The sequence below is a fragment of the Sprattus sprattus genome (assembly GCF_963457725.1).
Source record: "Sprattus sprattus genome assembly, chromosome: 11".
In the NCBI taxonomy this organism is placed as follows: Eukaryota; Metazoa; Chordata; class Actinopteri; order Clupeiformes; family Clupeidae; genus Sprattus; species Sprattus sprattus.
The window spans coordinates 6691629-6718356 of record NC_137909.1 but is presented as its reverse complement, the minus strand read 5'-3'; the positions used below and the strand labels follow the sequence as shown (position 1 = coordinate 6718356).

The following is a 26728-nucleotide window of genomic DNA, read 5'->3' as shown; positions in this document are numbered from 1 at the left end:
AAAAATCACAGGAACTCTGGTGCCCAAGGCAATGCCTGGAAAGCTGAGCCCTCATTCTTGTAAGTCCAACATAATATTTGAGTTTCAGTCACACAGGCCAAAACCTCTGCATTACACGTTGTAATTAAAATGAGAGAAGTTGGGAAATGAGGGACTGGTAATTCCATTACATTGGATACCCTGCAATTTAATGCTGGAAGCTGGCTACCACACATGTCTTGACATATTCCAAACCTGAAATTCAACAACGTCCGGCACCCCTTTCCTCAAAATATCACTAATGGCCTCACGGCTTCCATACTGGAGGTCCATTTTGCACTTTTTCCTTTGAACTTCTCCCTTGTACCCTACAGTCACTGATAAGCTAAGTGTGTCACTGATTAAACCTCTCTCTCTCTTCCCCGCTCTCTCTCAAGTATACACAGCATTCCCAGATGGAAGTAGGTTGGCCAGAAGAGTCCAGCTGGACTTTGTCACATTAGAGTTTCAGACTAACTTTCTCGAGAGGAGAGTTCTCTCAGACATAGAGAAATAAACCGCTTCACTGGGACAGAGATAAACATTTATTCTGCCTGAAGGGGGTTTGTGCCGTGGAGATGGGTCTGCTGAGGCATCTAGTGGGGGGGACATCAAAAGTACGTTCGGCATGAGCAACGACATGGGGCGGAGAGAGAGAAGGTTTAAAAGAATGAAAAAAAAGCATCCTGGCTGAAGTGGAGCATCAAATCACACTCTGGACTCCAAGCAGCCAAGCCTCGACCAAGTGTCTCTGCTTGAGAGCCAACCATCCACGCAGACAATAGGTGAGAGCAGTACAGCACAATCTTCAAGTGCTCGATGATATACAATGTGTGTTTCACTCATTTGCTCATCAGCCCCCCTCAGAGCATTTGTTTAAGTCAAACAAAGGGACCTTTAACGAAGCACGATCTGAGCATAGAGTCTCAAGGCTCCGCGATACGAGGCCTTCTGATGATCAGAGCGCCGTTTCTCAGCACACAACGCTTTCGCTGAAAGAAGATTACTAAGGAGGGAATGAGAAATGTATTCAGGGATTTCTGGTCCACAAATTGTGTAGCTATTATGCGATTACTGACAGCTTATCCCGTCTAATGAAATGGGACTCTTGGGGGAATCGTGAGTGCTTTCTTATACAAACATGCTGAACAATTTGATGACAACGGTGGTGTGTAGTGTATTAATAACAAGTTGAAATAAGGAACATCTCAATCCCATGGCTCAGACAAAAGGCCTGTATCTGTCTTCTCTCCCGTCCTTGATTGACCGAAGACAAGACCCTGAGAAAGGAAGCTACACTTGGCTGGAATTCAACCGATTGCCGCGCTAAGTTGAGGCCTCACTGACCCTAATTTGAAAAGACTTCATTGTCTTGAGCCAGTGTAGACATGTATCATACACACGAAGTGGGACAGACTCTCCGTCCAGAGGGGTGAGATGAGCCGATTAACAGTTACGGATTAGTCTGCTGGGGTTGACGGATCTCGGCTGCTGACGTAACAGAGCACTCCTATAGCACCCCACCCGACACCACAGCGGTCAACCTAAACAAACATAACCCGCACAAGATCCCCCACATTGCTTAGACTTTACTGTCAGAGAGGACACAGTCATGTTATGTGATATCATTATCTTTTCAGTGTGGATGACTAATGCATGGGCTGGAAATGAGTTACTGGTGGTTTTACTTTTTTGGTATGAGCTGGTTACTTTGTGGGGAGGTTGAACAATAAAAGAAGGAAGTTTTATTTTTCATTTATGAGGCAGGTTAGACGGGTGAGAGAGTGGGTGTGTCAGTGTGTGGGCGAAGAAAAGTCACCTGACGTAACAGCCTACATTCATGCATTTACGACTTTCATTGCACTCAAATTCTGGGTGCTTTGCAACAGCTGCATTGAGTGGCTTTCAGAAGACCCTGCAAAAAGCAACCCGAAAGGGCCAAATATATCAAAAAAAATGCAATGTTCAAGAAAATGGAAATCAAAACCACTAAAGCATCTTACCCTAGAACACATGTGGACCTGATGTACGCAATGGGATTGACAGCACTGTCATAGGTGAAACCATCAGAAATAATAACCATGTGACGTATACAATGATGTCCTGCCGTTTACAAGAATGATATCAGATGTAATCTTTGACTAACGCTCAATCACCCACGTTGTCCATTAGGAAAGACTCATATTTGTCTGTAGCTTTATGTGTAAGCTTTTTTTTAATAATAATTATATCATGTAGCAGCAAACGGTGTTCTACGGCATGACAGTGATATTACAAACTGAAACCTTACTTGCCTTCAAAAGGTCTTAAATCTTTTTCAAACTAAATACGCCATCGTATCGCGAGAGAGCAAGTTGAAGAAGAAAAAAAGCCTGGTACTTTTACTTGAATATCATTGCGATGTTCATATGCCTGATACCTTTTACAATGAAATAGTATCTGTTCGGTAAACTGAATTGTTAGTCGCTGGAGGAAGCATAGATACCCCCTTCTTCAGGAGGAGGGTTGTTGTTTTTGTAAGCGAGACGCCCATCATTCAAAATTCAAACCAATGAGACGGAGAGTGAGGCTGAAACTGTACCCTCTCCCTCTCGGCAGGGAGGCATGGCTGAATGCGGACTGTTCTTGCTCACTTCGGCAAACTACGCTGCACGGTTGTCTGTTACGTTGTGATTTCTGCTGTCATTCGTCACATTTTGGCAACGTATTGACATAGTAACCTTTAGTATCCGGATTTACCAACACAATTTTAGAGGATTAGGCGCAAAGAAAGGTCTTTCGGTCTCCGTTTGGTCGGCTGGCCCCGGTCTTGCTTTACCCATGACAGTTTGAAGACAACGCCGAGGATATAGATCCGGCTTCGGCTTGGAGAGTGTGGAAGACGACGAGAGCTAACTGAACTTGACGATTTGGGTGGATCTTTTTTGCAGGTTACCCGGAATGGTGTAATGTGATCTGAATCTTCCACACATGCGGTTTGTAACGTTCAAATTAACTTACTCACACAGTACAAGTAACTAGTGGTTCGGGAAGTAGCCTACTGGTGGATGTTTTACCGTGGAAACTACATTTGTATCAGACCATAAATCTGAATTAATCTACACATCTTGGACATTTTCTGTGGATTCTTACTGCAACCGGGTTGCGAATTTTGGTGTCCGAGTCTCCAAGCTGCTGCGAGGAGGGATGCGCTTGTTGCTATGAATACACGATCAGACCGCACTGTTGAATAAAAGGAAACCTTCATATCTACAGTCGCTCAGCTCCATTTGAAAGAACTTTGTCACTTGTGAGTACCAAATTCTGTTGCGACCCTTTTACGCAGGATACATAGACTTCATACTGGCAACGGATGACTTTCAACACCACCTTTAAGTAATCTGTAACATCAGTTGCAAAGCAAACTACAGTGTTGACAATCGCCATCGCTCAGGTGCAGTGATCTAGTCTTGCTGTATTTCATTCATTCAGTTGAGAAAGCGAAGAGCACATTTTTAAAAGGCCGGACATTCTGATGTGAGCTCCGCTCTATCGATTCATACTGAAGTTGCACCGAAGACGCCGCATCGCAAGGAACGGCGTGTCAAAGTTAGATGATGCCGCAACTGGAAACGATTCTGATTGTTTTTCACATCTTCTGGACGTGCGTGTTCACTCAAGAACCGGCCTCCAAGGTGGTTGCCGATCGCTATGCGGTCTATTGGAACCGCACAAACCCCAGGTGAGTCCGGCATAATCTGTCGATGCTTCACTGAGGAAATTCTTGAATCAAAGTTGGTGTCTTAACTATCCAGAAGTTATTTAAATATTTACTCTTCAAAATAAAAAAAACTGGTTGGAGGCAGATAGAAATACAATTAGACCTGCGGAGGCTAACCTTTATAGGCTTATTTGCCGAAAAGAATGAACAAACGAATTAACCATTTATCTGTCTCTCCCAAATAATGTAATTCAGTTTTTAAATGGTCCTAGGTTAAGCAAGGACATTTTTTACAAAACGCAATAGGAAACCGCAAACATAAGTCTACCATTGACTCGTATTATAATAAGCACTTGCATCACTGACATAATTTCGTATGTTTATGGATGTTTCCTCTTAGCTCTGTATCTTAGAATAGCCTGTGCAGCGACATATTGTAAACACTGTAGATCCCACTCTTCCACCTAATACTTTTGTATTGTATAAATTACAGCACTTGTGGTAGGCTGTTATGAACAACAGACAGCCTAACGCGGAGTCTGTGGATATTCTTTCAATCGGTGGGTCTGTGGAGGCAGGCTGCTGCCAAACCTGTGATAACATTTCCCCGTCTTCACGGAAACCTGATGAATGACCATACCGCTCCCGTAAACCTTGTCCTCGTCGGCAAACTGTCGTACTATGTCTTGGCAAATTCATGGGACAGTTTCGGCTCATTTGAATTAGCAGTTGAATTGAGGGACTTCTTTTGAGATTCAAAAGCTTTTACTGCACCATGCCGTTACGACGAAAATGCTATCCCAGTATTAACTGTTGAACTGTAGGCCTATTCCAAACAGAACACACTATTTCTCACTACTGAACTCGTTTTGACAAGTAGAATTTCCAGGTTAAGGCCAAATTACGTTTGTCTTGCGTTTGTGAAAAGCAAATTCCCGCTTAAAAATGTGCAAATAATTGTGACAATTACGTAGAATGTGTCTTTGAGCTTTTGATATGTCACATTTCTTGCGCTAAGTGAGCGTGAAATGGTTATACATTGTTATAACACGTAGGTGTGTATTACATTATTTGAACTGTTTTTAAAATTGTTTTAACTCTTAAGCTTATTAGGCTATATTAAAGTGTAGATCGATGAGGGGGTGTCAGCTTCAAGACCTACATGAATCCAGTCTCCTTTGTGATTTTGGCTCCCGCGAGACGTGTTGGGGAAGTGTTTGTTGATGTTTTCTTTCCCCAGTGGAATGGGAACTGTTGATTCCTCCACTCCGATATTTAAGCCAGATAGCATCTCGGGAATGGAATCTGGCCGTTTGCAGCTCAGGAGAGAAACGCTGTTCTTTATCCCTCAACTTTCAGTTCATGTATCTGAAGGGAGAAAATATGGAAGATCTCTTCAAGAGCTAATGATTTAAGCGCTAAACAGAATTTCATTAAAGCCGACACTGTGGTTGTAGAGTAGGCTACTTAAGTGCTTTGTCCTAATTTCACGGTTTTGATAAGAGGAAATAAATCCTTTCCTAACAGGTGAAAATGATTGGGTGCACCCCTTAGTGAAAGGAAGTCTTGCTGGACGATTTTCAATTGATTTAATTGGAGGTTCACATGCTGTGAATTCTAAATCTAAATCTAACTGGACATCAGACATAAATTGTACATCAGAATAAAAAGTGAATACAGCAATATCTCTCTTGAGATTTATATGTGATAAGTCCCACTTAAACTGCCTCCCACTGTACCTATCAGAATAGTGAAGATGAGTCGAGTTCTCGCTCTGTGCACGAGAAGCAGGATCTCTGTCTCCAGCTCTTGCCACGAGGGCCCAGGTTAGGGTCCCCCCTGTGTCCTGCCAGCGACTGCAGGCTATTTCCCATTCCCAGCTCCTGCCCCACAGTTGTCATGGGTCTGGCCCGCGCCTCAGCCCCACGCTGGGCCAGGACAATACTGAGACACAGAGGGGCTTTTCAGCCGTGGCCTGCGCCCAGCTGGGTGCATGCTTTTAGCGAGAGAGGCACATACGGAGGTCACACATTCTGCGATAACCAAAACAGGCCTCTGGTTAGCCATGGCAGGGCGGCAGCAGAGGCTCCGTCGTCAGGGTTAAAACTGGGGCGAGCCCTGGGCCTCCAAACGGCCATGTCACAGGCACCCCGCCTGGGTTTTGTCTGAGTAGAATGGGGCCCCTTGGCTAAATAAATGAGTTACTTTAAATGAGTGTCTCTCATTCGCATTCATGGACTCACCCAGTGGCCTAATCCAGCTCTCTGGCTAGGCTGTATTATGTATCTACGCTCACTGCTAAGACCTTTGGCCAGCCTTCCCATCTCTTTCCTCCCAGCTCCTCTCTCTCTCTCTCTCTCTCTCTCTCTCTCTCTCTCTCTCACCCATTCCCCCCTTAAAAATATGAGGACTGTCAAAATATGGTTTGGGTGAGCAGAGAGAATTCTGTTAAGTGTTGTCAGCATTTTTCAGTCTGTGAGCGTTTCCACCAGGACTTTGAAATGGACGTGATCTTTGGGGAGGGAAAAGGGATCGCGGAAGAATGGAAATGCAAAGGAATTCCTGCTTGTTTTCACTGGCTCTATTCACAAACAAATACAGGTTTTTGTCGGGTGTTAAAGCGCCTTTGCCGTTACATAAAACCCTACCCTGCACAACCACCCCACTACACACACACACACACACACACACACACACACACACACACACACACACACACACACACACACACACACACACACACACACACACACACACACACACAGACTCTCACACAAGCACCCCTATACATACGCCCCCTCCCCCCCTCAATGTCTCCAATCCAATCCATTTGGATTGATTCTCTTGAATGTGATTCATTAATGCCTGCAAATTACAGGAATCAAAAGCAGCGGAGCAAGAGTTCAACTGTGAGGTTTAGTCAGCCATGAGCCATGCTGTGAAATATTAATACTTCGGTTGATGAAGGCAAGTTATAGGCTTCATTAAAAAATTCTTAATAAAAGAATATTAAATACTTCAATGGCACTTTGCACTTTTATGACAGAAGACAAGACACTGCACAAGTGTTTTTTTATTTGCTCTCTTCAACCCAATAACTTTCAAGTGCCCAATTATTTTCTGTTTGAAACTCATTCCTTGACATCAAACGACAAATCATGCTAAATTGCAACTGTGAGGATTTTTTTTTAACATAAAAATCCATTTTCATGATCCATTATCCCGAAAGCCTGGCTTAATACAGAATGCAACTTCGAACTGTTGAAAATAATGAACTATGGCGGCTACCAAACAAATTACACTATGTAACCACAGAGCGTGTATTTCGGGGGTTGTGTGTGTGTGTAGGTTTGGACTGTTCCTAGTCGCACTTGAGTGAGTGCAGTGTGTGCTGTTGGGATTCCTGAGGGGATTTGTCCATTGCTTGGTCTCTGTTGTGGGGGCAGAGGTTTGTCCAACACCCACACAGGTGCAGACCATGTCGCATTTTGTGTCCCACACACAGCTCTTTGGCGCCATTAGGGGTTGAGCTTCTTTACAGCATAACTGCGCACGTCCGCTTGCATTGCGTGAATCAAGTCAGTGGCATCTGGTTACAGATATTGATACTGCCACAGTATTGACTCAATTCTTTGGAGTATTCATTTTTCGTCTATGAGGGAATGACTAGTTGAAGTATGTTTCTCAGCATATTCACATCTGAAAGGAATCGCGTCTCGAATAATGAGCTTCATTTCAGAGTTGTTTGCATCATTAATTGTCTCTGAATTTGCATCAGTGTTGTTGCCTTTTCTTTTTCTGATTATTCATTTGTGTGGGAAGTTATCTCCTGCTGAAAATGAGACCTGTTTATTTGTTGTTGATAGGTGGGATCAACAGAGAATCCGTATCGAGTTGCAGCCTTAATCTTCTCAGTGTTTGTATATGTGGTGCCATGGAAGCTGATACCATAGCTCATCAAAGAGAGCCGTTGGAAGGACCCCGCTCCCCAACAGCTGGGGGCGGAGGGGGTCTGGGTGTTCTGGTGGAGAAGTGTCCTCCTAGGGCCTGATTTTAATCTCCGATAATGCCCCCTCAAAGCTCTCAATAACAGATGTGACACATTTCCCTTTAGACGGCAGACACATTCTCTATCTCTGACTTTTTGCAAGTTCGATAATAACCCCAACTTAAGGCCTGAGCATCTGGGATGACACGTTGCTTTTTACAGAAAGCTGCTTCTTGTAAGCAATTCTGGCCATTTTTAAATGTTTATTTTTTTCAACTGCTCGTGGTCACACACCACAGAAATGTAGAATGTCGGCAGTTCCTCTCTCGCCTCACTCCTCTTGCCCTTCGCCTGGACGGCCTCCACCGCATATACAGTACGGAGGTCTGCGCCAGACAGAATGACCTCACATGTTTTTTCTCTTTTACATGCAGGCTCATTTTTAATCTCCACTTAAGAAACAAAGCCTCCATTTTGCGTTCTGTGGCCAGTTGATGTTGTGATAGCTGCTCCGTCTTATTGTGCGCAGTTCAGTTAGCATTGTTCGACGTGTTTACCCTCCTCTCCCCCTTCTGTCTCTCCCGGCTCCCCGCTGTTTGGTTCCGCTTGGATTTTAAACGGCTACAAAAAACAGAGAGAGAGAGAAGTGAAAGAGAAAAAAAACTCCCGTCCAAATATTGACTGGGTCTTAGGACCTCAGCCCTTTTCCAAGCCAGGACGAGACCCGTGTGAAAGGGCGCTATTGTTCCTGCCTTAGCCGTTTAGCCCTTTGCCAGGGTCTAAAGTATGTAGGCCTCTGTAACACAAGGACTGGGTACGGCAGGCCTTGTCTCCCTGAATACAGCAAGTGCGCACAACGGGGGCAAGATGCAAGGGTAGGGGTGGGAGAGCACTCTCAGCACCAGTGGGAATGAGCTCCCACCATCCCCACTGCCCGCCCGCCCGCCCGCCCGCTCTCCCGCCTGCTCTCCCGCCTGCCCTCTCCCCGGCATGGATTAGTAGACTCCGGGGTTTGGGAAGCATTTAGCTGGCCCTTTCTCAAGAAACAAGGGGGTGTCAGAGGGAGGATCTCACTGGAGAGAAAGTTCTCCTGCAGTGTAACCAGCACATCCTGCTGGTTTGTGACCCCGTATACAGAGGAAGGTGCCTGGCCCTTTTCTTGCAGCTTTTAATACATCCCGATACGCTAATAAGTCCGGAAGCTTCGGTGTTTCACGGTGTTTCAGGGAATCCTTCTCCTTGGTTGTGTCCTTCATATAATTCTTTTTTTCATAGTTCTCTGGTTGTTACAGTGTTACACATCCTTGCCGCGCATGGGAAGTCTTGGAAGAGTTCAAGCAGTGAGATTCATGTGGCTGTCACGTTGTATGCTTGTAACCTTTTCGGTGCCTTCTCAATGACAGCCTGTCGAATGATTCCCAGTTATTTATTTGAATGTTTCTTTACTCTTTCTGTTTTCTTTTCTCGGGTTATCCCTCTTTTCTTTTTTTCCTTTGTTTTTTTTAGGCTAGCTTTTAAATGTGATTGGTGAAATGGCATCCCCTGGGTCTTTGAAGCCGGTGTAGGTATTAACAGAGAGGCACTAAGGGGCTTAAGAGGTCATCAACCCATTGTGTGGAGACACAAAACACTTCCTCCAAGGCCCTTCACCCCCTCTGCCATAGCCTCACAGAGCCATGGCCTGCCTGACCATTCATATTAATCAGCCTTAGCCCCTAATGACTCTGATAAAGGCCCTGAAAGAGCCCTAAAGTGCCTGAACCCCCACTCAGGACTTGATAAGCACAAGCTGTAGGAAAAAATGCCCGGCCTCTGTGCGCAATCTCAGGCAGAAAAGACCCATCCAATCTCTGTCTCCTCCATTAGCAACCATTTAATCAGAGAGAGAGAGAGAAGCAATAGAGGTAACATTTTTCTGTGAAGCACACTTAAAGCACATCAAAAGTTTCCTTTTTTTCTTATTAAGGACTGAGCTGCTTGATTAGAGAGAAATGGAAGGAAAGTAGAGAAAAGGAGGAGGGAATGGGTGCCAGAGAAGCAGGAGGTAGAGAAGTAGAGAGAAGAGAGAATCACAGAGTGAGAGAGAGAGAGAGAGAGAGAGAAAGAAAGAGAAATAAGAGAGAACAGGAATAGAGTGTTTGGATAGCTTGCCCTGTATCCCAGCTCTGCTCACTCTTTCCACATGGGGCACATAAAAAATAGCTGTAGAGATGGCCATGTATCAAGTACATGAATATTATCGGCTTACTCAGTGTCCTCCCATGCTTTCCTTTATTTTTCCCCACTCCGTTTTTTAATTTATTCATATTGAGGGAGCAGTGTAATTGGTTTTCACTATATCAGCCCATGCCTGAACCACAGGGCTCTCTTGAGTTAAGATGGTGAGGAGGGAAAAGCTAAAGAAACAATGAGCAAGAGAGAGGGGGGAGGACTGCTGCATGTGGGCCTACTTTCTTGGCAAAACTTGGATTAAGAGTTGGGCGTGTGGAAGACATGGCACTCAGACTTGGCACAGTGATACAACCATCATCCTCACTGGCAGCCATTTAAGGTTAAGATTTCAGTATATCGTAGCCCTCCAGATGATTTTAAATTGCCAGGAAAAGTCTGCACATCATTAAACAAAATGTGATTAAAGTTAACGTAAAATTAAACGCACAACGCACATTTTTGGTAGCCTTAGTTTGGTTGCCTGCAACTTTTCTTTCTTTTTCTCTTAATGTTTTGAAATTCAGGAACATTTTGCTCCATGAAGGCAATAAATACTCTCCACCTTTTCAGACAACCACCTTAATGAAGCCACATAATTTAAACGGATGGTACATGCTGCTCATTCTAGTTTGAGAAAATGAATAAGCCAATGAAACATGCCGTAAATTTCCGAATCTGTGTTTGGTGTTAGTTGCTGGCGTAATAATAGACATGTGTGGTGGGAAAATAATTCTCTGTCGGCAAGATTCCTCTGGCAGCTAGCAATCAATAAAATCCTGCCACCCAGAGAAGTAAGTCATTTTGTTGTTGCTTTGCCGTAATGCGAACCAGAAAAATAAGTAACTTTAAAAATTGTGTGGGGAGCGAAGTATCTTTTTTTTCAGATCTGGAGTGACTTTGCTGGACTTTTGGTCATTATTAGTCTATGGAGGAAGCGATAGAGCCTTTCCTTGTATCGAATGTGAGCACGCACTGAGCTTTGGGACCCATGAAATATTAAAAGCTGTTTGCGATCTCCGAGTCGAGTCTGGCCAACAAACCTTCACACGCAACGTGGGGAAAATGAGGTCAAGACGGCCATGATTGGAATGTCAGGGTCGACATTTTGTCTCAGAGCTGTATTGCACATGGGCTCTGCCTCGCTTTGACGTCATATGATTTTGCATGCTCTGAGAATGAGTGTAATTCTGGTGGTTCTGTTATGGCGTTATTTTTTTCCGAAAATGGTTTAGCAAGGTTTTTAATATAATTGGCTTCGCTGGTCGTCAGAGTGTCTCCTTTTCGCAAGGAGGGGTTCTCCTTTGTCTGTTGATACATCCAGACAGGGAGGGGTTCTTAAGGCAGCCATTTTTGAAATTGTCTCCATTTTGTTTTCTCCCCCGAACATGTCAAATTTTGGAAAATATAGAGTAGATGATTCAGGAAGGACCCAAACGTTTTTTTGTGTTTTGTTTTTTTGTTGTTCTACCTATTTACATAGTACTTTTATCCTAATTATTCCCTAATATTTCATATTTAAGTTCTTCTTTTTCTCAATTTCACTCAATTCCAATATCTATCACTGTATTATTTGTTATGACAGTATGGCTGTCTTTTTCCAAACTTGTGCCAGCGTGTTGGTTTCATGTCCTGAAACAATGCCCAGTTATGTTTTGTGGCTCTCGTTCTCGCTCTGGCACTGGCGCCACTGGTACCGTATTCTCAGTCCCAGTGGGACTTCATTATTACCTGATTTACGTTGAAACCGCACCAATGACCTATTTGTCTACTTTTCCCTCTCTTATCTTCCTCATCCCTCTTTTCTTGTCCTCTTCCCTCCACTGGGAACATGGCCCTTGTATCAGTGGTGTGGGGGACCACGCTGGGCAGACGCTGGAATCATGGAGGCTCATAATCTTCTTTTATGTCCCCCCCTCCCTCAGCCAGGCCTCAGTTATTCTAGTGCATAATTGATGGAAAAGTTAGAATAGCAGAAGTAATGCGATGAGAGGGTGCAGCAGAGCGCGAGAGCGGACAAGCGCCTGGCTGCCAGTGGAGAGATGGATCGCGTGCGTGGGGCAGCAAACATTGCTCGGGACGAGAGGGCTCTGGGAGGAACAGGTCCTGACATAAAGCTGGAACAAAGTGTCAGCCTTCAGTCAATCACGCTCTGCACGGGCATAGTGTGCGTGACCTTCTGCCCAGGCTTTTCCATCAGGCTCGTCCCACGTCCCTCACCATACCCCACTGAAAGACACCTCATTACCTCCTCAACTCAGGAGCAATGTTCAACATGGCCACAGATAAGAGATGGAGATTCCAATTGGGCTTGTCTCTCATTCAGTCCTAACGATGATGAGATTGGTGTCAAGATCGGTATGCAGTGAGCACGCTGGCCTTGTTCCTATACTTTCGGTGTTAGGCGTCGTACCTTGCCTTGGAGCCAATTGTGGGGGAAATACCCGAGCAGGCTCCTTGTCTCCAGTGACAAGGTGTGTGTCACACCTAGAACAGGCCCTACAAAGAGGTGCTAATGGCCGAACAGCTCTACTTTGTCTGCTAAACAATGAGCTGTGACCACTGATAACCTGGGTAGTCCTGTTTCAAAGGGGCCCAACTACTGTTCCCAAAAGCCCTTGAGGAAATGAACGGATCTCTTCCTGAAATTCATGCTGAAAAGAAAAAAAGGAAGGGGTAAAAAAAAGCCAAAGCAACCCGAAGTACTGGTTTTAAGGTGCTGGAATTTGATATCAGTCAGTATTAATCACTCTTTTCTCCGAAAGTGGTCTGACTTAGGGAAATTGAACATGGGACTTGTCGTTGTGAATTTTGTTCACTTAAAGTGATTTGAAAAAGGCTTCTAAAATACATATAGTTTCTGCTGCTTTTGGGTGCCTACCACTGTTTCATGGGCATTATATTACCAGCAATGTTTTTTGGTATTTACAGTAGCATATTGAAAGAGCATTTATTAAGTTATTCAAAACCAAAATATTCCATTGAAATAACATAGTTAAGTTGTGAAACAGTACTCTGGGAGTGTAAGTTCAGTTTTGCGAGGTTTTGTGTGATGTAGTACAATTTTTAGTTTTTAACAGACAGAAAAAAAACACTTGATTATTTTTGAATGTGTGAATATCAGTGTGAACAAGAAACAGATGTCTTTCCGAAGCTCTCCACACCGAGCCACACAGTATTTTCAAACCCAAGCAAGAATAAATACCCGATTCAAAATAAACAGCCCAATTCGTCTACTCGCTAACTTATAATTTAACTTTGACCATGTGGTCAAGGGGAGGGAAAAATTTGGTCTCTAATAAGTCAAAAGCAAGCATCTGTCTCAGGTATAAATATTACGGCGGGCCATAAAGACTTCCGATGGAAACATAAGCACCAAACGCGCGCAGGAAACAAATAAACCATCTTTATGGTTTCGCCTCCAGCCCTTTCACTGTTTTCCGCTCTCCTAGAACGTCCTAGCCCCCACAGCGGCAAACTAAGCCCGGTTGTGTAACGTTGGCCTCATTTTTATTTGGAATCATTTACTATCTTAATTTGTGGCTACACAGCTGAGCCGCATCCTAGCATGGAAACTTTATACTGTTTTGCTGGAATACTCTGCCTTATTGGCTTTGAGAGAACGGCAGCAGTTGGTTGTGTAAATAATGATTCATTTGGTGGAGTATAAATAGTGGCATGGGCTCTGCACAGAACATAATGCCAAGAATTTCAGTAAACAGAGAAGTGTGGGGGATTGTATGTTTTCACATCCTGGAAGTGTGTGTGTGTGTGTGTAACTTTCTGTTGATTAGGGTCAGGTTTTGTAAACTATATGGCAGGGCCACCACACGGCCAGTGGGGTTCTGAATGACATAGTTTGCATGAAATTATCAACATCAAGTGATCGCTCCAATGGGTTTTATAAACCACGTTTCACTAATAATTGTGACCGAATTTAAGAACCAATACTCCTAAGCAGCACTTAAGAGGTAAGAGTTCACAGAATAATAGGACAGAGAAGATGGCTGTGTAGAACATAGAAAAAACTGTGTAGTATGTAGTAAAAAGGGGGAAAATGTACAGAAAAAAAATACTCTAAAAATGTATTCTGTTCCTTGATTAAATATAATACATTTGTTATAATAAAAATAGGCAACGGACTAAAATGTGTACTTTTGTACGAGTGCACTGTATTATAAAAATGTATTTGAATTTGTAAAAAATAAATACAAAATATACCTACAAATCATAGCAGAAAAAAGTATTTTTGTATATTACTCTTTAAATATTTTTTTTTTTCCTTTTTTAGTGTGCAATCATGAAAACTTTCATGTAACAGAATTAAAAGATGATTATTATTTTTATATAATAATAGATGGTTCACTTATAAAAACACGATTGTGTTTTATATTAATTTAATTCACCCTAAAGACAAAAATGAGTGATGCATTTTATATAATACAAATCTTAAATGTTGTCCATCTAATAATGTCCCAATAGTATAACATTTTCCAAAACTGTTTGAAAAAAAATATATATATATGTTTTTTTACTTATTATTTGAAAGTAAAGTTAAAATAAGTAATGTGAATATAGGCTACCTTTACTTGTGTGAATGAGTTAACTGGCGTTTTTTGCTTGAAACCCGTTTGCGTGCCAGGGTCTGTCGCTTCTCCTCTGTCATGCTCGCTTGAGCTTCACAAATGATTAGAGACTGAAAGAAAAACTGATAAAATAAATCCCCAGTCGGTAACAGTCCGGCTCGGGGAGTCCTGTGACCATTGCTTGGTCACATGGGCCATCAAAGGTTTGCCTGCCGGTGAGGTCTAGACACGCGAGGCCCAGGGGATGGTTCTGCACAGCACCAGGGCACACACCTCTCATACCATCACCACCTCACCTCGCAAGACGCCCCAGGCTTCCTGTTCCTGGTGATTTGTGTGAAAAAAAAGAAGCCCTAGAATGGTTACGGCCATATGGAAAATCTCAATTACTTATGTCTTTTTTTTTTCACCAAAGAAAATGTATGAAAATGTGTGATTAATTGTAATCGATTGTTTTGATAGATGTAGAAAATGGCTAATACCGTATGTGGGCCCTATATTCTTATTATATTGGCGTTATTGGTGGTGCAGGCTGTTGCTGTGGATGGGTTTGGTTTTTCAAGAGCATCGCGTGACTAAAAGCTGTTGTGCATGAAGTGTCTCATAGACATCTACAGTATGTGAAAACTAGAACATGGAACAGAGGGAATGGGAGGAGTGGTTTAGAGGGGGGCCAATGAAAACTCAGCAGGAGGTCACGAAGACCAATAGGGCACGACTCTGTGAAACGTCTTGCAGGGGTGACGTGCAATGCGGACAACGATTGGGTAAAGTGTTGCGCTGGAGCTTTTAGATCAAGGTCAGGGTCACCATTTTCTTAAGCATGTGCCATTTGCTCGACATTCCACCCCATAGTGTAGATAGTGATTAATATTTTGTCGTGTACAATGCAGTGGCAGGAGAGCTGCTTTTCAGACTGATGGAGAATCCAGATGGCTCCATTTTCACAATCTTAATCAGAATCTTCAAACTGCACTGGCTCTCAGATCAAACCAGTTCCATAATGTTAATAAAGTTACTCTTTCAAAAAAAAATCCCCATGTGAGCAGTTGTGGCAGTAATTCTACACAGGTCTGGAATACTGCAGTTGTGCAAAGGCGCAGGACACACTAGTGTTTGATGGTGGCTTCAAAGATATCGCAGCTAACAAATAAACCAGACACAACATGAGTGAGAATGGGGTGATTTGACCTGCGCTAATGTCTTGGCTCCGTTGTCTTTATTTGAGCAAAGCATCCTATGTTAGGGTGTTGCTGTAGTTAGTTTGGCGGTTAGCTGAAGGGAGGCATCCTCTCCTCTTGCTATTAGTCTAACGCTCCCCAACTGCACCCTTACACTCTCTCTACTCACTCTCTGTGGCTGAGGTGGCAGATCCAGTGTGAATGCAAGAGATTCACAGGATACAGCATCTCTCCGTGCCAATGATCTCCAATTTTATCACCTCTCTCACCCACATACGCTCTCTCTTTCACTCTTTCTTTCTCTTTATTTATACTCTCACATGGTCCATTTCACTATTTGCCGCTTGCCTCCCCTCACATTCATACACGCTCCCTTCCCCTTTCTGTCTCTGTCACTCTCTCCATTACAGTCCCCCACCCTCCACTCTTTCCTTGAATGTCTCGTCTCTCTATTTCACCCCCTCCTCTCCCTTCCCCTGGCCTCCCTCTCCTCCTCTCCTCCACCTCTCCCTCTGTCCCGTCGCCAGTCGTCTGCCACATCCGTTGACTCCCGTCTTCAGGCCTGATATCAGATCTGTAAGGGGTCTGCGATGACTGGGGCTAGCTAGCGCCCAGAGCGGCGCTCCCCGATCATCCAGCTTCCATTGTCAGGCTCGAGCCCTCTGATGTCATCTCCCCCTCCCCATGGCCACTTCCACCGATGATAATATCCTACATGGCCGGCGGGTCCCTTCGGAGGAGTCATCCCTCCATGTGATGTATAGGTTCTGCTGGCTGGTTCAGTAATTTCCCCCCTTTTTATTTCCTGCGGTGCTTGAGAATCAGATGAGATCAGGATCAGCTCAGGAGAGATCACGGGGAGCGCGTTAGCACAAGCCACACAATTTCTGGAAATCTCCATTGAAATCTCTCTCTCTTTCTCATATCTCTCTCTCTCTCTTTCTCTCTCTCTCTCTCTCTCTCTCTCTCTCTATATATATATATATATGTGTGTGTTGGTGTGGGTGTTGCTGCAATCACAGCGTTGTGTTGTCCTTTCTCTCTTCCTCCGTGAATCCATCCGTGTGATACCCAGGGCCTAGTGCCCCGCTACCTGCATGGGTGTGGTATGACTCTGTGGTGGTTCTCTCCTCCATATGGAGTAGTTCTGGGCCAGATGCTTCTCAATTGATTGCGAGGCACGGCGTGATTTTAATTTGAGTCCCCGCTCCTCGCCCAGACGGACGTGCTAATTTCATTTGGTGTGAAAATGAGTCTGCAGACAGGGCGGAGGAGCTGCTCGAGAAAGTACAGCGCTTGCACGTGTTTCGGCTCCACAGCAAAAATACGAAGGGCCTAGCTCATTTTTGGAGGTTTTCGTTGGCTTTGCGCGCTGTCATTTTTGGATGAATTCGAGAGGGATTCTTAAGAAGTGCAATCCAGAATGTCCTTAAGCTGGGCCTGGACGTGTGAACTGTTTGAATCCAACTCCCTCATTACCACTAAATCTTATCGCTACACCTAAGGAAAGGGCACTGAGGGGAGGAAGAATAACAAAGAATCAAACGGATTTCACAATGAATGCCTACGCTGTTAGACTGACCCTCCCAACGTGTGTTTTTCCTTTGGCCCCTTGTTCCGCTCCAGACTGCAGATGACGCGTGTGAAAAGCGACGTGATATCTGGGGTCTAACGGTTCATTATTTTCTGTCTTTTCCCACCGAGAGAATGAAAGATCACTCCGCTTGTGGAGAAAGAAGAAAGAGAGTGACGCTGACCTTGTGGCAGTGCAGTCACGTTAAAGCCAGAGGTTTATGCGGTCGGGTCACACCCATAAGGCAGTGGGCCTCCAATTCCCCTCCTCTCATGCTGTGGCAGTAGCAGTATCACCCATGAAGGATTGGGTTCCGGGCAGATGCTAATCGCTGTTCTCCACGCTCCTCCATGTTTATGATGCCTTGGAAACGCTTATCTGGCCCAGACATCAACTTGAAAAGTCATCTGTGTCTCGCTTAAGGTAAACACATGTGGGGGTCAACAGTCCTTTCACACGTTATGAGTCGGAGAACCGCTGTGAAGACCTTGTCACCTCGTACTGTCACCGGGGTGTTTTTATCTTCATGCTAGTGATAAAGCGCCTCGAAACAACACAGGGAAAGAAGTGCTTTCACAAAGGCTGTTTACACTATTACATTCAGCCAGCCACAATGTGCGTCAGTCACGTCTTAGGAATTGTTAGCGGGTGAATATGTATTTAGGATTTTCTTTTTTGTTTTGTTCTGGCTTAAATTTTTCACTCTTTATGTTTTCAGTAAATGGGAGGGAGGGAGCCAAGTCTAGCAGTGGAAAGTGGATTTAGACCATTAGTAGATAGTTAAGCCCTGAAGAGTTGGCCAGTGAAATCAGACCCTCAACTTAATAGTCTGTAGCACCTGGTTAACTTCACTGACAATAACGGCCACGGACCTGGGACTGCCGCCTCGCTCTCCCTGCTCCCAAATGAAATTGCTAAACCATAAAACTATTGATTGGCTTCTTTTGCTTTCATTTGGTTCTTCTATCTTCTATCCCTTCTCTACCTTCATAAAAGCATGGCAGGGGCAATGATGAAAATGCGTAGAATGGCGGCTCCTTTGTGAAATGAATGACTAAGGGCCCCAGGGTAACCAATGAAGGGTTTCATACTCAGTGAGCCCTTCCACAAGGCTCAGAGCTGGCTAATATAATCACACTGAAAGAGCCGCTGAGGCCATTGTTTTAACAAATGAGTGGCTCTGGAAATTTGGATGGCGGTCAGGAGTGGTTGACGACGGCTACGTTCAGCAGATGGACACCCAGAACACTCCAATTAGAGAGCGGGCTAACAGATGACATAATTACCCAGAGGAGCCCACTGTCTTTCAGGTGCTAATTGAATTGGACTGTGTGCCAGAGAACCGCTCCCATCTAGTGCACAGCGTTTGGCCGCATTCCTACTGCAGAGCCTGTGGCGTTTTCAGGAGGTGCGATGATGGCGTTTTTAGCACAAATATTTAAAACTTGCGAAAGCTGATCCGGGGTTAGTGTGAGTCATGGTTCATTTGCTTCTTTCATTTTTTTTGACACCGTTTTTAGTGTTCTCCTAAGGCCTATCAAATTACTGGCCTGTGATAACCCGGATTCATTAGTGAAATGGTGTAGAAAAGAACACTTAACACAAGCGGCCCTAATGCAAACGAGATTTGCTATTGTGATCCTCACTGATGAACAACAGTTTGTCCGCTTTTGTTCTCGCATTAGGGCCTACAGGAATAATAGAGAAATATGTTTGGCTGTCAGTTAGTTAGCGCCTGTAGATGTTAATGGGAAATTCAGTCACTGGCTTAAAAGCCAAGTTTTTTTAGTCGGGCCGATGTCTCGCTTGACACACACACACACGCACACACACACACACACACACACACACACACAAACACAAACACAAACACAATCACACACACACACACACACTCACACACACACACACACACACACACACACACACACACACACACACACACACACACACACACACACACACACACACACACACACACACACACTCACTTGTTTGGTTCTGTGCTCTATTGTTCAGTCTTTCAAATGAATGGCTTTTGAAAAAACCTGCACAGAGGAATCAGTGCAAACGAGGGAAGACAAGTTGTACTTTTGTCCATGTGGTGCCAAGCTGCAGGCATCTAATTGTGTCTGACACGTCTCTCCCCTGGCAAAGAAAAGCTTTTTCAGCACGTCAGCGAGATTTCGGCGGGCACGGGATCTCTCTGAAGCATCTCAAGACTTTTTTTCACCCCTCCTATTTCAACTTCTTTTTTCCCCTCCAACGCTCTCTCTCACAATTGTGTCTTTTCTCCGGCTTTTTTGCACTATGTACGTAAGAAAAAAAGGAAAAAATGTGTTTCAGTTCATGACCATTGTGAAAGTAATGTTGCTTTCATGCCGGTTGAGCCGGAGTGCTTCTTGGCCTGTACCAGTTGGGAATAAACTTCACGGCATCACATTTGCATTGTGAGTGGCGATAAGTAAACACAAACGCTGAGGGCGATTGGGATCTCACGCCAGAGTGACCACTCCACCCACATGTATGCGTTTCTCCCTGTTGAGAGAGAGTGGGCTGTTTTACACAGATTGAGGAAACACACACACACACACACACACACACTCAGACAGATACAGTACACACACACACACACACACACACTCACACACGCAAGTGTGACTCCATGCCTCAGCGGGGCCTTTTCCTCACATTCTCACGCTGACTCGTCCTGCTTCTCACTTCCACCTCCCAAGGAAGCGGGCTTTCTGAGGCTGAACCGGGGCCAGGTCAGAGGTCGTCTTGCTCCGTGGTCACGCCAGAGCCTCCCAGCTGTCAGTCATCCTCGCCCCCTTCTTCTTCTTCCCTATCTGGCTGGGCAGGGCTGGGCTGGGCTGAGCTGGGCTGAGCTGTCTGCAGCTGCTCCCTCTCAGCTACAGACGTATAATCCAGCGCGATTTGGCTAGCGCAGTCCCATAAAACCAAGACTTTAATTTTTTCCTTCCCTCAGAAATCTTTACACACACTCACACACACGCACACACACACACAAAACTCAGAACCCAAACAACCTCTCCCAAAAGAATGTCTAGAGAGTGTATAGAGAGTGTGCGCCCTGTCAAAGCCGTATGAGGCGCGGGTGTTTGGCTAATTGTGGTGTGGTCAAAAAGCCCTTTGTCCCTCCACCCCGACTTCCGGTACAGAAACTCAGTGGGCAGGGTCGAGCCCCCCAGGCTCAGCCCAGCGTGACTGATACAAGTGGCGCTTTTGTGCCCTAGTCTACCAGGCTGACCCGCACCAGACCTCCATCAACATAACAAAGTGGCCCGCTCTGAGATGCCCTGACACCCCCCGCAGGGGGCTCTGACAGCCAGAGGGTTGTGGGGGATGAGCCCCCACTACGGTTCACAGGGCGCGAATCACGAGGGAAACACATGCCTTATTTGTGTCATTCTGTGATATTTTTAACCAACATTATTGTATTAAAACATTTATAGGCTGTGTTTATCTTGTTTTGTGTCTGTTCCGAGAATAGATGAGTCTTATTATTTTTTCCCTTTCTTGTCTTCTGCCGTTCATTTCCTCCTCTTTCCTTTCTTTTCCTTTTTCCTGGTAAGATTTGTTTTCACAGCAACGTGTAACTTCCTCTCTTTTCCTCTATTGCCCACATGAATACAAAGTATGAAGCTGCAGTCGAAACGCCTATATGCCCCACAAGAGCTCTATATGGACCCTCATATCAGCCCCTATGCCTGGCTGTCTGAGGTGGAGCGCAAGCTCCCGGTCTCATTACTGACACTGGTTCTGGTCCAGTATAGCTGAGCTTCATTAAGCTCCCGGTCTCATTACTGACACTGGTTCTGGTCCAGTATAGCTGAGCTTCATTAAGCTCCCGGTCTCATTACTGACACTGGTTCTGGTCCAGTATAGCTGAGCTTCATTAAGCTCCCGGTCTCATTACTGACACTGGTTCTGGTCCAGTATAGCTGAGCTTCATTAAGCTCCCGGTCTCATTACTGACACTGGTTCTGGTCCAGTATAGCTGAGCTTCATTAAGCTCCCGGTCTCATTACTGACACTGGTTCTGGTCCAGTATAGCTGAGCTTCATTAAGCTCCCGGTCTCATTACTGACACTGGTTCTGGTCCAGTATAGCTGAGCTTCATTAAGCTCCCGGTCTCATTACTGACACTGGTTCTGGTCCAGTATAGCTGAGCTTCATTAAGCTCCCGGTCTCATTACTGACACTGGTTCTGGTCCAGTATAGCTGAGCTTCATTAAGGCGCTGCGTGTCATCCTGCTGTCTGGCCGCTCCCTGCCTCTAATTTGCAGCCTCAGACATGTCTGCTGCTTTTGCAAATGATCCCTCAGATTACGGCGGCTTGTCATGTTGTCATGAGGACACTTTATGGGAAAGCCTTTTATATGGGGCTGTATTTTCACCCACCACGTACTGTAGCCGTAAACCTTTTTCTATTTTAGACCCCACTGTGACTGCCAGACATATAGGAAGCGACTGTTTATTAGATTTGGGGAATCTTGACCTTTTGACACCAAACCCTTCCCCGCCTCCACCCCACCCCATCTCCATATGTCAAGAATAGGCTGAGTGTCGGCTGGAGCAATATACAAAAAAAAAGACACGCTGACACAAAGTAATACTTTAGTTATTTATTGGGACTACAGCTTGTTATGCCAGTAGTCATCCACTCAGATCCTCGTACACCACTTGTTAAACATGCGGCAGCGTTCAAATTATATGATGGACAATGACTGCAGTGTAAATGGGCACGAATAACAAAGATGGGCGCTTTCATGTTGGCGTCAGGCGAAGCTATTCGTAGATCAGTTGTCATGGTCACCGTAAACATGGTGACATATTTGCCGAGCTGTGGGCTGAGTGTGTTTAGATAGCTCTCGTCTTAATGCCGCTTCATTCAGCCCCAGTGATCCCCTGTGCTGACTTTGGCCCTTTTCAAAGTCCGCTCAAACATAACTCACTCCAATAAGCCTCACCGCAAGCAGCTAAGGCCGACCAAATGGACGCTTCTATATTCACTGTGAAGAAGAGGATAGACGAGAGGGTGGAAAAAAACACCAAACTTTCTCTTGTGGATTTCCTGTGGGAATTACACATACTCTCTCTGCACTCAGAAAAAAAGAGCTAGAGTTCCCTGTGTGTTGAAGAGTCGGTGTGTTTACCATTGTGGCCTGAATGAGCATTGAGGAAGAGGTGACCATTCCCAGCCCAACACTGGCACTGAATGGCCCGGATCGGCCATGAAAGCACAAGATGCCCACCACATGAAAGGCTTCATTGTCACACCAGAGAAATTCTCATGACACCTAATCACAAAATAAAGAAAAGGAGGGAAAAATCCCAGGATCTTCACAGCAATCTCTCTGGGTTATCTTGAGCAAGCGTGACCTTTGTGACATTGATAGGATTTCACACAGGCTCTGAAACACACACACACACACACACACACACACAAGCACACACACACACACACACACACACACATACACGCACACATGCACACACACACACACACACACACACACACACACACACACACACACACACACACACACACACACACACATGCACACACACACACACACACACACACACACACTGGGCTTTCATTAGATCCCTTTGCAGTGTGTGCTTCTGGCCCTGGACTTTGAAGCGGTGGAGATTGTTGGGGCCAGTCTGCTCCTCTCTGTCGTGTCCTGCCAAAGGGGAACGGGGATTGGAAAAAATCATGAGCAAAACTGCCCTCGGAGAACAACAACTGCCAACGCGAGCTCACATCGAAAAAGCCCCCGCCGTCCGCCCATAATGTTTAATATCGTATAAAGCTGAGATTGACATCTTTTTTGCACTTGATGACTACGCCGCTAATAAAACTCGATGAGGCTTCAGAAATGTTGCATGTCTGACGTGCGGAGCCCTGAGCTGGGGCAGAGGCTGGCTAGTCAGTGGAAGCCAGGGCTGGACGCAGACACACTTTTCTCAGTCTCTCCGTTTCTCTGACGAGGGCCTTTCATGTGGGGCCAGCACATGTGCTTCTCTTTAAAGCTGGCCCAGCGATAACCTTTACAACAACAGCAAAAAAAAAAAAAAAAACTAAACTTAACTGTTGGGCTCTGAGGCGGTACTTGTTGTTTGCGACAAGCTGTAAATAAAACAAAACTGTAGTTTTTTTTCTCCATGTTGCTGGTCCATGAGAGGATGAGGTGAGGCAAATCTCCTGGAGCGCAGAAGAGCCAAGTGCGGCGGGCTCTGTTTGGACGAGGCTCAGGGCGCTGACTCACCGTGGTGGGAGAGGCGGTGAGGGGAAGCACCGGCAGCTGCTTACCTTCTACACTTAACCTCCGCATTTGAAGAGACGTTTCGCTCTTTGTCTCTTTCTCTTCATCTCTCTCTCTCTTTTACTCTGTCTGTCCTCACTATAACTTTAGTCTCCCTTTGTCTCCCTGTGCCTCAGCTATGATCTTCTCTCTCCCCTATTCATTTGTTCTCCTCTCCTCTCTCCCTCTCCTCTCCTCTCCTCTCCTCCCTTCTTTCTCTCTGAATAAAGGCCAGTGAATTCCCTAAGTGCCAGTGGCTACCCTTCTCCTCTCTCACACACCTCACACACATTCTCTACCAGCCACCAAGGAAAAGAAGGAAAGAGAGAGTGGAAGACAGAAAGTCGAGTGTTTCCACGACGACCTTGCACCATGTGTTTTTCTCCATGGCACCTGCAGGAAGGCGGCCCCAGCCGGCATCACTGATAGCATCTTTGCCCCGAACCCACCTGCATGAATTTCTCACAGACACGCATGAGCTTATCTGCCATATTAGCCCGCGTGAGAGATGGAAAGAGAGAGAGAAGGAAAGAGAAAGAGAGAGTCAGAGGAGGGGGGGGGGGGCGGGGAGAGAGCATGTCGGCCAGCAGACTGTGTGGTTGCTCCATATGGTGCACACTCGGTGATAGCAGAGCAGCTCTCTCATGCGACGCTGAAGCCCACAGCTTCCCTGTCACGCCACCAGCTTAGGCCTGGGGGTGAATGCGGGTGTGTTTTTGTGTCCGTGTGCGTGTGTGTGTGTGTGTACGCGCGTGTGTGTGTGTCTGTGTTAGGTGAGGCCTGATGTCATGGCAAAGCCAGATCCCCGCAGGTCCTGACACGCTGACCTTTCCTCTGTCAAAATCTGTCAGGGGCTCAAATGTCAGTCATCAGAAGAATGACAACAAGAGAGCATTCTCTCTCACACACACACACACACACACACACACACCCTTCATAGAGTGAATGTCAGCAACCCCCCAACACTCCCCGACCCTCTCGAAAAAGCAATCGCTTTCATTCTTTTCTCTCTTTCTCTCTGTCTCTCTCTTCCCCTCTCTTTCTCCGTCTCTCTCTGTAGGCAAGGGAGGGGGATGTAATCTCCTTGCGTAGCCTCTGAAAGGGAGTATCAGGTACATGGCAGTAGGCCTTTGGTGTATTCTCTTGCAGATCTGCATGATGAGAAAGGTGATTGTTCGGCTGCCAGTGTGGCACAGAGACAATTAGTGGGTACAACAGAATGTCAATCCTTTTAAGAGGAACCTGACAAAGGGTGTGTGAATTTTACCACAGGGGGATTGTCTTCTCTCTCTCTCTCTTTCTCTCTCACCCTCTCTGTCTCTCTGAGTGTGTGTGTGTGTGTGTGTGTAATCGCAGCTTGCTCTTTTTGTTTGGTGTGTGAGAACTCACAGAGCATATCTTGGCGCGGCACTATCACAGGCGTTATCAGCATTCCTGTCTGTTTGTGCGTCTCTTGATCTTATTTACACGGGGCTCTAATTTACAGCTCCATGGCACCGGTATCAAATGGCCTGCCACTGTGCCAACTGCCTGAGGAGCCGGGGGTGTGCAGGCGCAGGCAGCGCTTGGGTGACTCGATGTCGTTGTGCCCGCAAGGGAAAGGAGGGGACTGCCGGGTGTAATTGGATCGACATGGATCCAGAGAGATCCAGAGCGTTAGGTGACAGGTCTGCAGTCGGGACATTATCATTGATATGCGATCGATTGCAATGAACATAAAAAGTTCCAAAGCAGAATTGCAAGGCTTTTTTTTCAGACTCTAGGTCTAGGTCTAGGTCAGCACTCTATGCAACTGGAGGTGAAATGTCTCACCGTATTGCTGTGTCATCAGGCAGGTTGTGTGTGCGTGTGTGTGGAGAGGGGGGTGGGTGCAGAGAATGTAACTGGATCAACAAGGATCCCATGAGTTGAACCATATGCTGCTTTCAGCTCTTGTTCAGTGGTGAAATGCTACTCCTTAGAACATATTAGAGATTCCAATGAAAAAATCTAAGTGCCCTCCTTCCTTAAATCAAAATGGCAAAGACAGATGCCATCTAGCTGGAGGTGAAATGCCTCATTATACGATGAAGTCCCATGTGCTTTTTATGAGTGTGGTCTGTGTGTGTTCGTGTATGTGTGTATGTGTGTATGTGTGTGTGTGTCCGGACATCAGGACGAGGGAATATGACATCATCAGTGCTCCCCCCACTCCACCCCCACCTGCTTGTTTTCCTCCTGTGATCTTGGAAACACAAGAGGAGCTGTATGGCGCGCTGCTGTTACCTTAGGTCTGTGGAATACTTTCAAATAGATCAATATATCATAGAGATGGGCCTTTAAATCAGTATTAGCCAGCAGTGGTTTGGCCAGCGACCAGCTTATTCAGCCCTTTTTCCCCTCTTCAGCATGAATGCCTCTGTGAGAACATATGGGCCTGAATTACCTGAGATATTCACATCCCAGCCTCCATGCTGAGGGGATTTTTCTAGAAGAGATCTGGTGAAGAGCCCGGCCAGCCTTAAGATAATCATTTTTTTCCTACAAAAAGCTGTTTCTCGGATTGAGATCAAACTCAAGATTTTGGTCTTAAAATTTCGTCGAAACAGAATATAAATCCCAGCCACTGGACCCAGTGAATGAAAGGATGATGATAGGTTTGATTAAACTGTAATGTGTCCAATGTGCCCCCCCCCCCCCCCCCCCATGTCTGGAGCTGGGCGAGTAAAAGTGCTGTGGCGCTGCCGAGTGGAAACTGCGAGCGAATGGGACGGATGAATCACTGACCGCTCTCCCTCTCCGGCGAGCCCATTTGGACACCAGGAGGGGGCCTACTCTGGCAGCCCTTGTGGTGAGACATCAAAGCGTGGGGCAGGCAGGCGTTTAGTCGAATCTTGGCCCCGGGGTCTGTTCTGTTCAGCCTGCGAGCCAGCATCGCTCTCAGCGAAGGCCGAGGGACGCCGTGCGATCATTAGCCCCCCGACCCCCGAGAGGGTTATTAGGGAGCCCGCCGATAGCAGATGAGTGATAGCGGCCACTGATCAATACGGCAGAGTGCTCTCCATTTAGATAATGCACACGGTGTCATAACTGCCCTCTCAGGATGAAGTGGCAGAAGGTCAGAAGGGGTGAAGGGCCTCCTTTTTATCCCACTAAGTGA

General features: G+C 45.7%; 1 protein-coding gene across 1 annotated transcript in view; it reads left to right on the top strand.

The window, feature by feature from the left end:
• Nucleotides 1-2878: 2878 nt before the first annotated feature.
• Nucleotides 2879-26728, top strand: part of LOC308372709 (ephrin-A5-like) — a 55045-nt gene continuing 31195 nt past the window's right edge. The window contains exon 1 of the mRNA XM_080847994.1: nt 2879-3739. Within this exon, the coding sequence (XP_080704120.1) occupies nt 3612-3739 (128 nt within the window). The 5' untranslated portion in view covers nt 2879-3611. The remainder of the gene's footprint in view (nt 3740-26728) is intronic.